Source organism: Acipenser ruthenus, chromosome 1 (genome assembly GCF_902713425.1).
Source record: "Acipenser ruthenus chromosome 1, fAciRut3.2 maternal haplotype, whole genome shotgun sequence".
Lineage (NCBI taxonomy): Eukaryota > Metazoa > Chordata > Actinopteri > Acipenseriformes > Acipenseridae > Acipenser > Acipenser ruthenus.
In genome coordinates, this window is record NC_081189.1 from 47,826,825 (window position 1) to 47,841,480 (window position 14,656).

Consider the following 14,656-nt stretch of genomic DNA (forward strand, 5'->3'; position numbering starts at 1 on the left):
ATTTGTATTTTCAATACATGACATACTGCATTTAAAAAAAAAAAAATAATGGAAATATAATAGCAAGCATTCTACCATGCTCTAGCATTATTAACTGTGTATTAGCCTCTTATGCACTTTGCACTTGCAAAAAAAGGAATTTGGTAGGGCTGCAACGAAGGGTACATTTTGACGTTCTAAGGTTCAGAACACATTATCAAGGGAAGGTTCGAACCTTCGATGGTACTAATTTGCATAATTTATTGGCGACGTCACTTGTTTAGATTTGATCGAAAATCCTGTTTTACAGGTAATCCATATAAATGGAATAAAACATTCACATGCAGTTTAAAAATGTTATATAGCACAGTAAACATGTTTTTATAATTTAAATATAGATAAAAAATACACGTTGTTTATTTACACGTAATTGATGCTGCTGCGAGTAAGCTTGCATTGCAGCAGCACTAACTGCAGCGGACTTAGGCAAAACAAACTTAATTTAACAGTCACTGTTCCAAGCAGGTTATCAGTCACATTTTACTACTACTAAAAATATTAATATTAATTATAATAAGAACAACAAAAAACAATTTATGATTGTAAAGTGACCCCAGAGATTGGATCTGCCTCCATGATACATCAACAAACGCTTGCACAGTTTGCATTCAATTTTTTTTTTGGTTGTCGCTATACAGCGCTTTGCTGTCGAGATGGTGAATGAAGAAATTTGCCTCTGGTTAACACAAGCTGGAGCGGGGAGGGGCAGACAGTGCTCAGTTTTCGAAATTAAAATTATTAGTGTTTGCGTATATTTTGTATGTTTCAAACATATTCTACCATAGCACTTCTCTTACACTGTCTTGTAAACAAGGTACTCAGTACATATTTTACTTAAGCACCACAACCACTATAGGTACCCCCCCCCCCCCCCCCCCATGCTTTGGCATAATAATATACCCTGCTTCATACATGGCAGCGGCGCTATAGAGTTGCTATGTTTAACGATCTGGTCGTGGATTTTAATAAGACTTTTGTAATATGCATTACACAAACCAATATATCGAATTTTGCATGTGAGTGACGTTTAATGCGTGATTTATAGTAGTATTCACACATTGTCAAACGGTTTCTGTTAAAAGAAACGAAAAATAAATAAATAAATACCATACAGCGCCTGAATGGCATCTGACGAATCTTCGAAGGTTTAAAACAATCTCCGAATTCCTGGCTTGCGAACAAACTTTCGAACCTCTAATACAGCCCTAGAATTTGCCAACTATTTAACATGCAAGAGACATAAAACCCAAAGTATCGCAATAGTATCGAATATTATGGTACTGTGCATGGTATGGTATCAAAACTCCCTAAATGAGGTATCGCAGAACACAAAATGTCAGAACAGCACATCACATGGAGGACAGTCAAGGCAGAGCAAATCAGTCAGGGAGCATAGATGAACAATGAGGCAGCAAACCAGTGAGTACAAACATTACATTTCTGTTTTTGTATCATTTTAGTGGTGTTCTTGTATTTTAAGCAGATGAATCTGGAAGCAACCAACTTGTTCTTAAATTGCCGCCCAACAATTGGATTTGCCGCCCAAAATTTTTGGCCTAGGAGTCATTGGCTCCTAAGGCAAAAGGTTTGTCTGCCCTGAATATTCTGATGAAAATCCAATACAAAAGTGTATTCTACAGTGGAAAAAAACCAACCAAATTACATTACCTATGTAGGAGAAGCCATACTAATGGGGGATTTCAACTTCCCCCACACAACAGTTGAAAACCCGATGGGGAGCACAACAGACGAAATTGAAATGGTAGAAATGACAAATGACTGCTTCCTCACGCAATTAGTCAATGCACAGACTAGAGGGGAGGCATGCCTTAAGTCTTTTCAAATAACAAAGACAGAATAACTAAAACAGAGGTTAAGAGAACCATTGGCAAACTTGGATCACAACATGGTCTCATCTGTAGTGCTAGTTAAAACCCCAAAAGTAACAACTAAAGCTAAGTTTTACAATTTTAAAAAAGGCAAACTATGAAGGAATGAAACAGAGACCAACAGAAGTAGACTGGAGTAAAATAGAGAAAACAGCCACAGAAAAAGGATGGCTATTTAGGAAAGGGAGATTGTGTCTAACTAACTTGCTTACTATTTTTGAAGATGCAACATTGACAATGGATAATTGCAAAGCACATGACATGGTTTAATTAGATTTCCAGAAAGCTTTTGACAAAGTCTTGCCTAAAAGACTAATTCTCAAACTGAGCACAGTAGGGATTCAAGGAAATGCATGCACATGGATTATGGAGTGGTTAAGAAGTAGAAGAAACCTCAAAATGGAGCAAGGTAACCAGTGGAGTACCACACGGACCAGTATTAGGTCCTCTGCTATTCCTAATTTACATTAATGACTTAGATTCTGGTATAGTAAGCAAACTTGTTAAATTTGCAGATGACACAAATTCAAAATTAATTTAATCATTAAACAGTTTTAAATACTGCGATGCATTTTTTTTTTTTATCTGTGATCTTTTGTTGCTTTTGTGCATTTTCATTTGCAAGTGAACTGTGACATTAGGGCCTTAACGAGGACTATATTCTACAATTTTGAATACTGACTTTGGATACTGTTTTATTTGGTGATTTTTTTTTTTTTTTAATCTTTTGGTTTAGCTAAATTGCACTGCCTTTTACGTTTTACGCAGTTCTGTACATGGGTAACATTTTCATTTCATTTTGCTGTTGGGTCGTTAATGAGAAATTTTACATACCGCTACAATACGTACCGGATTTATAAGTATTACAGTTAAAGTGTCGTCTCTTTAGTTTTGGCAAGTGATATTTTCAGAATCATATTGTTCTCAATTAAAATACTCCTTCTGTTAAATATAGTACTGTACCAAAAAAACCAATACAGTACATCTAAATGGAAGCCTACTTATTTTAAAACAGTAATTTCAGATATGTATTTGATATTGGCTGTTTTTCAGGGAACACAAAAAAGACACAAGGGTTGGAATGGGCCAAAATGAAATAATCAGATATGTCTCACATGCGTTTAACCGTCACTGAAGTCTAAATTTTTTAGGGTTGGATATGTGAGTGCTGACTGTATAGTGAAAAACATTCTGCCTGAGAAATGTAGTGTAAATAATAATAATAATAAGATGAGGTGTAGAATGACTTTCATCAGTGTTTCAAGCACTCAACGAGATTATAATACTTTATTTCACAATGATGTTGATTTTATTACAAAACACAGACTAAATTGTCGGCTATATGGTATTGATTTCAATATGCTGCATAAACTGCAGGTCTGGTGGTTGAAGAAGCAAGTGCTTTTAAATTATTCATTTTTACAATTCTGCAGCTGAAACACCACATGGGTATTTAATTCAAATATTTAGTAACACTTAAGAAAAGGCATGCACGAGATATTCACATACGTGGAGACATTTAAATTTCAATTGCAAAAGCCGTTCAAAAAGCGGCTATGGCGATGCTAGTGTTAAGGCAATGTTTGTTCAAATACCTGGAATAATAGGCTGTCATATACACAAGCACACACACACATGATTTCCATTACACGAGAGTAGATGTTAAAACTTCATGCTGATTTGAACTCGGCTCTCGCCAAGATAAGCACCAACTAAGACGTAGCTTTACAGTAAACTAATGTGATCCATCTGTGTCTCCATCCATTTCCGTTTCCTTCCATATGATGATGTAGATATCCTTCTGTCTGGTGTTAATGGCTGAAGTGTAATGCTGGCTCCAGGGATCAGCTTATTTGTCTCCCTGGCGCATCAGCACACACAACGGCTGCGATGCTGGCTCCGGGGATCAACCATAGTGCGGCCTCCCCAGCGCATCAGCATGACAACCGTCTGGATTGAGCTAAGTAGGGTACATCTCTGGGGTTTTCAAGTGGGCACCTTCCATCCTCAGTGTTTCGTCGACTAGCCCACGACACCTCAAGAGGGCTCGATGGTGATTCTGGCGTCCCAGCATCACCCCCCTCCGTCCCCCACTCAACTCAGCTTACTTACCTGTACATCAGCGTTTCTTTCTTTCTATTGTGCTATGTTGTCTTTTGTGTGTAATGTTTTGATGGAACAGGTGGCAACTTATTGGTCATGTTACGCTTGTCTTCCAATGCTAAGGCCAAACATCGCAGCACCTGGTCATGGTGCCAAGTAAACCGTCCTTGGCTAAGAGCCACCTTACATCCTGTCAAAATGTGCCTTAATGTTGCAGGTGATGAACACAAAGGACATGAGGGATCCTCTCCTACCCAGAGGTTTAGGTTCTGTGGTGATGGGAGAACATCATATGTTGACCTGATGAGGAAACTGATCCTGCTCTGTTCCATTGACCATAGGTCTTGCCAGCCAATCTTGCGTTGTTCCACACTCTCCCATCTCATCCATTCTCCCTGCTTGGCCTGGGAAATGGCCTTTATACACCTCATCCTCTCCTCCTGCTTTTGCACCTCGTTGACTACCAGCTTCCTCCTTTGAGCTGGGGCTGCCTTGTGCCATGTAGGAGGAGCTGAACTGAAACCAAGACCCCCTCTTCCATGCTGAACTTGCCCCATGATATCACCAATTCGAAGGGCAGCCTTTGCATCTTCCACAGCTTTCTTTGCCGCCCACTTTCTTCCAGTTTTCAACACAGGTGCTGCCTCCCTTATGCATTTGTCGCGTGACTCTACTAATGTCATTTCCAGTCTGACCTTGGCGCACTTAAACTCCTCAGTTAGAGCAGAGACTGGTAGCTGCAGTATTCCTTTACCATAAAGTCCCACTCTGCTGAGGCAGCGTGGAACTCCCAACCATTTCCTGAGGTATGAACTGATTAAAGCTTCCAGCTTCTCTACTGTTGTCAAAGAAACCTCGTACAGAGTCAGTGGCCACAGCAACCTCGGCAGTAGACCAAACTGAAAGCACCAGAGTTTTAGTTTACCTGGTAGAGCGCAGCTGTCTATGCTCTTCAACCCTTCCACTGCTTGTTGTCTAACTTCTCCCACATGAACTGTGTCCTTTAGATCCCCGTCGTACCATCTCCCAAGACTCTTCACTGGCTTCTCAGACACTGTTGGTATTGCCTCACCATTAATGAAGAATGTTTTATCTACTACTTTGCCTTTAATTATAGAGATGCCCCTTGATTTAGTGGGCTTGAATTGCATTCGTGCCCATTCAATGTTATTGGTTAATTTGCCCAATAATCGATTAGTGCAGGCTACTGTTGTAGTCATGGTTGTCATGTCATCCATGTATGCTCGAATTGGTGGTAGTCGCATTCCAGAAGCCAAGCGCTCTCCTCCTACTACCCATTTTGATGCCCTAATGATTACTTCCATTGCCATGGTAAAAGCCAGTGGAGAAATGGTGCATCCTGCCATTATTCCAACCTCTAGGCATTGCCATGTAGTGCTGAATTCTGAAGTTGAAAAACTGAATTGCAAATCTCCAAAGTAGGCTTTCACTAAATTTGTTATTGTCATTGGTACACTTAAAAAATCAAATGCTGCCCAAAGTAGTTCATGTGGCACTGAACCATATGCATTAGCCAAATCCAGGAATGTCACATGGAGCTCCTTCCTCTCCTTTTTAGCTGATTGAATTTGTTGCCAGATCACATTGATGTGTTCTAAGCAACCTGGGAAACCTGGAATGCCCGCTTTTTGTATTGAAGTGTCAATGAAGCAGTTCTTTAATAGGTAAGCTGACAATCTCTGAGCAATAATGCTGAAGAAAATCTTGCCTTCTACGTTTAATAGGGAAATGGGACGAAACTGACTGATGCTTGTAGAATCTTTTTCTTTAGGTATAAATATATATACACATATACATATACACACACACACACACACAAAATCAACGGCGGCCATGACGCAATTGCCGTGGATGCCCCTCAAAATGTATTGTCCATTCACAGCCATTATAGCTGCAGCAACTAGAGACATCTGCATCTACAGAGACACAATAATATGATTACATGAATTGCGTTACATCAGCAGGAAAAAGAAAGAACCCCCCTTCAAGCACATGGATTTCTACTGTGCGTAATATAATGCTATCTTAAAAAAAGAGAACAGAGAAAAAGTAGAAAGCCTTGCACAATCTGCAAAATATTGGCAAAACTTGATTGTTTTTTCAGGTCAGTATAAATGTTTAGGATAGTTAGAAGTGGTTTTCCTTCAGGTTTAAATTATTTACTGTAACTAACTTGAATATGTTATTTTTATTTCCTTATTTTTACCATATCAAAACAAAAACGGTAGGAAATACTATTCGACATTGTATTACAGTGTTTATTATTATTATTATTATTATTATTATTATTATTATTATTATTCTTCGTTCAACTTATGAAAGATTTTTCAGTTAATCCATAAATGCAACACAGCATTTTGTATGTTTCACGTGGGAATGAGATTTCTCAGTTTATTTTTTGCTAAACTGCGTAGAATATATGTAGGGTTTCTGATTTTTGGTTTTACGGATACAATATTATTATTATCAGCGACCGGGGTTTTTATTAAACTGTCTACAATGGTGTAAAGCACATAGAAAAAAATGGTCACAAAAGTCCTTTCCACATCAGCCTCCATCGCTCGTAGAGTTGTTTTCTGTCCGTGCTTTTTAAAAAAGGGAACTATACTATCCCACAATCCCTCTGGGACCTCCTACAGCAGGCGAAGAACTTCCAACAATGGCCAGGTTTGCAAAAAGTTCAGGAACGGGGGCTGGGCCGGCACAGCCACGGCGGCAGTGGAAACGAAGCATTAGTTAAGCAATGTCCCGCCTTCCTGACTTCAGAATACTTTAAACCCACCCTGACTACTGAGTGGCAACAAATTCCTACATTTCTATTGGAGACTCTGCAGACAGGGAGGATTCTACACGCTTGCAAGATTTAAAAGAAGACTACAAAATTAAATACAGAGGATTGTTCTTGCTCGTAGGATTTAAAGCTATATTACAGTTAGATAGGGATTTAAAACCAAATTACTAATCATGGCAATTTTAAAAAATGCCTAGGCAGACAAAAATAAACAGAAGAATATGCCCATGACCATAAGGATTTTGTTGTGGAAGACAGCGAAGGAAAGAAGGTACTAATGTGCAAGTACTGTTGAGTTACTATACGTATGGTGAAAAAATGCAAGAATTGGAGTCTCATTTCCATCCCTGCATTTACAATCACACTTTATATGAAAATGCCATATTTAGGGCAGCAGTGTGGAGTAGTGGTTAGGGCTCTGGACACTGCTGCTGTACCCTTGAGCAAGGTAGTTTACCTAGATTGCTCCAGTAAAAACCCAACTGTATAAATGGGTAATTGTATGTAAAAATAATGTGATATCTTGTAACAATTGTAAGTCGCCCTGGATAAGAGCGTCTAAGAAGTAAATAATAATAATAATAATAATAATAATAATAATAATAATAATAATAATAATAGAAAAACAGAAACAGTGCCACATTACTCAGACTTATACAGCCATAAATAAACAATACCAACCTTGTAATCTGAACCTGATAAATAATCTACTGAAAGAATTATTGATAATACGATATAATATATGATTATTGTTCCAGCCTTCAAACTGTCACATCAAATGGAAATGACTCTAGTTTATTATATCAAAATTGGTTTGATATTTGGTACCATTAAAAAGAAATAATTTAGCCTAGTACTGTAAATGTAAGCAACTACTGTTTCTGCATTTTAATGCAATATAAAATTGTAGGCATGCAACACAGCTGCTTATCTGTATGTATTGTAGGTAGAATCCAGTTGCAGGATGCAGCACAAATACAGAACAAGCATAACCCAAGGAAAAGCAGGTGACACTGCTCAGGTCAAGACTCCGCCTTGTAATATGCAATGCCTCTTCGACCTTGAGTCATTTTCATTGAATACATTTTTAAATATTCGTTTTAAACCGCGTCCGGTAGGCTCTAATTGTAGTCGCCAGTAGTAGGCTATGTATTTGTTTGCTTGTTTGTGTCTATTTATGTAGTAGGCAATCAATTCTTAGCTCTGAAACCCAAAAGGTTCCGGGATCAATGGCCGTTGTATCAATTACGCTTTATACAACTCGAGCAGTGGTACGGTTTATGTTACAATATAACATCACAAAGAAATCACCCGGACCTTTGTCCTAAATCGTAAAAAACTGTACTGCTGATACGTTACTATATGTATAATCAATCAACATGCAGAAATTAAATCAAACATTGACAATCGTGCAATGGTGGTGGGTAAACAAACATACATAAATGCATGCTGTAAAAATGTACTGTACTTAAACAGGTTCTGCACACCCACCATGTATGTCCTGGTTGAGGTCACCGGTCAGGTTGCTGCCGAGGGAGGACGGGACCTCTCCGCTGTCCAGGATGTTGAAACCTTCGTCGTTCTCGATCCCCGCAATCTCGCTCTCCTGCTGGGCCAGGAAAGCAGCAGCGGGGTCCTCCTCGTCTCCGACGCCATTCCCGGAGGGGGCCTGGGGAGCGTTTAATAAATCGAAATCGTCCATGTCTGTACTAAATGAATTAATATTCCGAATAAAGTAAAGTAACTAACAACACCAGACAGTCTGTCAGCCGGGACTGAGGTCGGAGCTGGCAGATTAAAACCAAGAGCAGCGAATGTAAGAAAATGACTGAAGCATAAACACGAAAGGATGACAAATCGCAGAATCAGCCAATCAGGAATTAACTCTGTGAGCGGGGAGTTAATCTGAAACCAAAGATATTCTAAAGACCTACTCAACCCCGCCTTTACTTACGTCACGCTGCGAGCAAGGGGTTATGGGATATAAAGGGAGCCCTGTCAAATTTTGCTGGGTTTGTTTTGCTGCTTTTCGCTGTGTTACGCAGATACAAAAGACACGTATAGTTTTAATTATGTAACATTTTGGTAACTTTGGCAATATATAACATAAAAAATATTAACAGTACACATAACAATAATAGCTACTGGGACGAAACAAGTAATTGAAATAGGCATCCCCAGTGTTTTTCTATATGGTATATATATGGTACAGTATTTCCTTATCTAATAACCTTTTCCCAACCTTGTGGCTACTGCTTGTTCGACGCTAGTAGTAGTACAAAGTTCAAATGCCGTTTGGGGGGGGGGGGGGGGGGGGAGGGACTTAAATGTATTGTCACTCGAGTAATAATTTTGTTCTGCAGTTGTCACTTGTCAGCTGTCAGCGTCCCGGCCAGCCTCCAAAAGTAAAGATCGCATGCGCCTCTGCACTAAAACGGGAATGTGTCACTTCCTTAGCAACGGTCTAAACGACCACGAACCTTGTTGTACACAAACCAACACCATAGCGTCGCGAGTTTGTTATTACGGCATATCTGTGTCGTTCGCCTCCCCTGCAGTCTGCATTACTTAACTTATTTATCCATTCGCTCCTACAGCCTTCACGACCAGCACTACGGTACGACAAACGTAATGAAATGTAAAGGCACGTTTTAAGCACCTACGTAATAAAGGTAAACCAAAAACAAAAACATTACGATAGGATAGACAACAAGTAAGACATTAATTTATAAGAAAATGCAAATAGATAAACGGCCCTTAAAATTCACCATCCTGACTACAAGATGTTAAATGTGGTACCAGTATTTATTTTTTTGCAATAAAATTCAGAACCCCCCCCCCCCTTGCAATTTTTAAAAGAACTATAATAAAACAAGTTTATTTGATAATTACGTAGCTCTTATAATGCGTTAAAATATGTATAAACACAAAATCTATTGATTATTTTGCCTAGTTACGACTCTGTTGTTAAATAATTGATAGGACTAATTAAACCATTTAAATATAGGCTATTTTAATAACACATTAAATCATTAAAAATACATTTACGTTTTGGCATTTTTCTTTCTTTCTTTTTTTACTCATTGCGTCAGGCTCTGTTTATTGACGTTGCTGATATGGTTTAAACTGGTGGATTTGGATGATTGCAACCTCTCGCTGCTGTCTGGGCTAAATCTCGCCAGAACTGAACAGCCACAAAATGACCGTATTAAATACAATTGTAGATTCACATTGAATATATGAAAACTCATGGCGCACTGAGGAATAAGCATGCATGCCTGTGTTAATCACTTTATAAAAATAAGGTTCTCGATTACCCTAGTACCTTTTTTATTTTATTTTATGTTGTTTTCACTGCAGGTGCCATAAACAAAAAGCGGGTGTTCACGTTATTTTGACAGAAGGTATTTAGAGTGTGCCGCACTACAACAAGTGGCTGAAAACCGGGATTTTTTAAAGATTGTGACGTTAGTGAAGTTAGCAAGCGGTTCGCAGTTCGCTATTCCAGCCTGCAGTTATCTATTCTAGCTTGCTATACATTTTTTCCAGGTTGCTATTCGTTTCTACACCATGCTCTTGATTTTTACAGCTTGCTATTATATTTTTGGTTTTTTGCAAATAAAAAACACGAATGTGGAGTTTTAACGCAGTCTGATGTTTGCTTTTTTTTTGAACTGTAGACGAAAAAAGGAAAAATGAAAAGAACAAACAATATTTTCAGTTTTCCCATTTCTGAAAATGGTAAAAAATAAAATAAAAAAAATAATAAAACATTGGGGGGGGGGGGGGGGGTGTAATGAGCTGATATCTATAAAACGCACGGTAAAAAAAATAATGGTGCAAATATTAGGAACACTTGATTTTGCACTTGAAGTTTACAATTATTGTGCACAAAATAAATATACACTGGAAATGATGAACGTCTCACCTCTTACTAACTTCAGTCTATCTCATCTGGTAACTTGCCTGTCTGAGGCTCAGACCGTGCAGCCACCCTGGCAGCTTGTACCGCTGTTTCCAAACCAGACAGCCAATGCGAAGGCTCCCTGTCTGCTTGCAGGAATCACGAGCTTTCCTATTGGCTGAATGCACATGATTTGAGGGCACCAGTAAACTACTCACTATCTGCAGCTCCCAATCACAAAAATAGTAGAGACACATCTAGGATAATAATATAAAAACATATATAATATATTGTCCTTGATGTAGGGGAGGCTTTTTGTGTTTGCTACAGCCCACATCACCATGGAACGTAGTTCCGCCCGGGGTATTTACACTGCCTACTTCCTGAACATCTTGCAATTAGGGTTTCCAGCTTACTATTCATGGCTGTGGCACCTATAGCGACGCTGCAGTGAATAACTAACCGAATAGCTAACTGGCTATTTTGACTTATTTCCCGAACAGCTAGAACCACCAAACTTGGTATGTGAGATGTACTCATGTTTTATTGTTCATTTACTAGTGCAACTCAGACCTTATCTTTAGTGTTGCGAGAAAATTACATTTACAGATGGAAATAAGACACCCATTGCATATCTGTTTGAACCTTGCCAGGATTTATTATGGATTTACTTTTACACCACAAGCTTGTGATTAAGGAAGCTCATAGTATAACCTGGTATAGATCACCCTGTCCTTCAATTGGAGTCTCATTTCATCCCTGCATTTACAATTACACTATATGAAAATGCCATATTTAGAAAAAACAGAAACAGCGCCATATTACTTAGACTAACATAGCCATTAATAAACAATGCAAAGTCTTTGACACTGTATAACAACACAATTCTGAAGCAACAGGCCTTGCGGCGGAAGGCAGGACAGCAATGTAATTTATCTGGTTCTATAAAAAAAATTTAAAAAAAAAAAAAAGAATATATATATATATATATATATATATATATATATATACTAAATATTATACACACCACTGACTAAATTACCAGGGATTATTGGCTGTATTTGACTGTTTTTTGTTGTGCTTATATTATATGTCAATTTTTGTAGTTCCTTAAAAACGACTGGTAGTTTTCCCATAGTGTTCTTGAAACTGTCATGCAAGCTGCAATCCCATTGTTGCATTAGGCAGTATGGGGGAGTGCATCTTTTATGTTTACAGAATCATGACAAGGAGGCTATTTGCAAAATGTTTAATGTTTTGTGTCCAGTCCATTATATTGATATAGCTATCTATCACATTATTTCAGCTGGATTTTGATGATTCCAACTAAGTCAAAGTGTAAATTAGTTTGTATCAGCTCTTTGGGAGGTATCTCCAATACAATGTTACATTTGGGACTTATGTTTTTCAATATTTATTTATTTCCTTTTTCAGTGTTTATTTTTAGAAATGGTCTTGCTTTTTGTAGATGTCAAGAAGTGAACACCTTGCAAGCAAATCATCTGTAAACTGAAATCCATTTTAATTTCAACAATTACAATTTATTGCATATGTCTGTACAAAAAACAATATTCTTAGTAACAGTTGTGCCCACTTCCTTTATTGTAGATCTGAGACTTTGATTAAACTCGTCTTGATTTTAGGTTTTAAATGTGTTTGCACAATCCTCCATGTCAGTTTAGCCCTGCAGCATGCCGAGCTGTCCATTGACTCAATTGGTTTGGCCAGAATGTCCCACTCGCCGCTTTTCTGTTTAAATAGAAAAGCGCTTTGGTTGATAGTGAATACATTGTTTATCTCATCCACTGGTATTGTCCCTCCGCACACAAACACATTGTCACCAACCTGGCACACTGCATTGGATATTTCCAATTTGGTATTATTAGGCAGAAGAGGTATGGTATTAGGGCATTTGACGACCTTACATTTCTGCATGTTGATGTCCAAGCTCTGCTTGTGGCTCTGTAATTTGATCATGTCCCTGTCATGGATTGAAACTAGAGGCCTGTGCCTGAACTCAATTGGGAAAGTGAGACATTTCTTTACTATTCCACCAGTGACGTCGAAACAATCCACAACCCCCACCCTGCTGATCTTGTCATTTACCATGCATCTCCCAGTGACAATATAGATGTTGTTGTGCTTGGGAATAGCCTCTGCACAGTCCAATGGAACACTCATATTGCCTACAGTCACCCACCTGTCCTTTTCCTCATCGAACTTGTAGATGGTAGAGATGTATTTTTTGGCGGCTATGCTGCCCCCTACTGTGAATATAGATCCTCTGCAGGCCACCATGGTGTGGAAAACCAGACCGACAGGTAGGTCTGGCATTTTGCTCCATATGTTTTTATCCAAATCATATCTCCATGCTGCTTTCAGGCTGGGATTTAGTTTATTAGTCCCTCCAGTCACATACAAGTACTTTCCTAAGCTAACAGCACCAAGGGCAGCTGCATTGTATGGCATGTCAGTCACTTTTACCCACCTGTTGTCTCTGATCAAATAAGCATATACTTTGTTGCTGAAATGGCCGTCGATTTTGTGTCCACCCAGAACGAGAACCACTTCAATCAGAGTCTCCTTCCTCTGAGACACATTGATGTCTCTGAGGCCATCTGTCTTCTTATGTCCTACCACTTCCATAATTTTGTTAATGCAGGCCACATTGTTCTTGATGAGGTCCTCCTCCTTGCTGAGCTTGAGCAGAATGTGATTTGAAACATTGCTCAGATGGAGGTGTGAGAAGAGCTTCTCAAAATGTTTCACCCTGTTTGGCATGTGCTTGGTCCACTGGAGCACGGTCAAGAACACATGATCTTCATTTTGAGCATGCAGCTTCTCATCTTTAATCAGCCTGGAAAATACATTGTATGGGGTAGCTAAGAGGTCTTTGCGCACGGCAAGGCTGAAGAACTGATCTCGGGTAACTTTGTAGGCTGTTTCAGCAAGCTCTTGCAGATCATGGTTCTCAGCCATTTTTAAAACCCTAAAACAGTTGGTCTTGTTGAGGAAAGCTTGCATATATTCCCCACAGTAATTCTTTAGCTGTTTGATTTCAAACAGCTTCACTCCCCTTAGTAGCTCTTCCACATTTCCCATTGTGATACTAACCTTACCAGTGTAGAAGTAATTCAAGAGTTCCTCCACTGATGAGGCACTCATGTAGTTTGGGTCTATATTGATAGAAAGCTCGTCTGATGCGCCAATGTCACAGTGGGAGGTGAGGCTTCTCACCTTCGGACTGATAGAAAGCAGAACGTTTTGGTGGACGTGAAAAAACTGTTCTCCCACGTTAACAACCACATCACAAAGTTCATTAGTTTTCCTTTGTTGGTTAAGAGAACTTAAAATGCGACTACTGTGGCTCGAGTCGATATAATCGAGTGACATTTTACTCGCAAAGCAACTGCTCTACGCTTATCCCTTATCCCATTACTGAACTCTCGACTAGATTGTGTTTGTTCTTGTATCTAAGCAACACAGTGAACGTCACCTCCCTGAAGTCATAATATTATTATTATTATTATTATTTATTTCTTAGCAGACGCCCTTATCCAGGGCGACTTACAATTGTTACAAGATATCACATTATTTTTAGATACAATTACCCATTTATACAGTTGGGTTTTTACTGGAGCAATTTAGGTAAAGTACCTTGCTCAAGGGTACAGCAGCAGTGTCCCCTACCAGGGATTGAACCCACAACCCTCCAGTCAAGAGTCCAGAGCCCTAACCACTACGCCACACTGCTGCCCTAATAAGCTCCACTTCGTGTTATGTTCGCTGATCATTAAATTATATATATATATATATATATATATATATATATATATATATATATATATATATATATATATATATATATATATATATATATATATATATATATATATATATATATATATA

The 14,656-nt window shown here is 38.6% G+C and overlaps 2 protein-coding genes across 4 annotated transcripts in view; both read right to left on the minus strand.

The window, feature by feature from the left end:
* LOC117421525 (clathrin light chain A-like) overlaps nucleotides 1-8,744 on the minus strand; it is a 30,754-nt gene extending 22,010 nt beyond the window's left edge. For 2 of the 3 annotated variants that reach the window (XM_034036035.3, XM_034036034.3), the window contains exon 1: nucleotides 8,335-8,744. In XM_034036035.3, coding sequence (XP_033891926.1) covers nucleotides 8,335-8,545 — 211 coding nt within the window. In that variant the 5' untranslated portion in view covers nucleotides 8,546-8,744. The remainder of the gene's footprint in view (nucleotides 1-8,334) is intronic. The other variant, XM_034036036.3, reaches the window with a different exon arrangement.
* Nucleotides 8,745-9,216: 472 nt separating this feature from the next.
* On the minus strand, nucleotides 9,217-13,849 carry LOC117420501 (calicin-like). Its single transcript, XM_034033951.2, has 2 exons — nucleotides 12,673-13,849; nucleotides 9,217-9,272 (listed from the first exon to the last, which is right to left on the minus strand). The coding sequence occupies exons 1-2, from the start codon at nucleotides 13,847-13,849 to the stop codon at nucleotides 9,217-9,219; spliced, it is 1,233 nt and encodes a 410-aa protein (XP_033889842.2).
* Between the last annotated feature and the right edge of the window lie 807 nt (nucleotides 13,850-14,656).

Bases quoted from the DNA above. Each gene is read 5' to 3' on its own strand.
- LOC117420501 (XM_034033951.2), bottom strand. From the start codon at position 13,849: ATGGGAAATGTGGAAGAGCTACTAAGGGGAGTGAAGCTGTTTGAAATC. The intron at 9,273-12,672 runs GTAAGGTCGTCA...TTCCCGTTTTAG, and splicing joins GGACATCAACATGCAGAAAT to TGCAGAGGCGCATGCGATCT.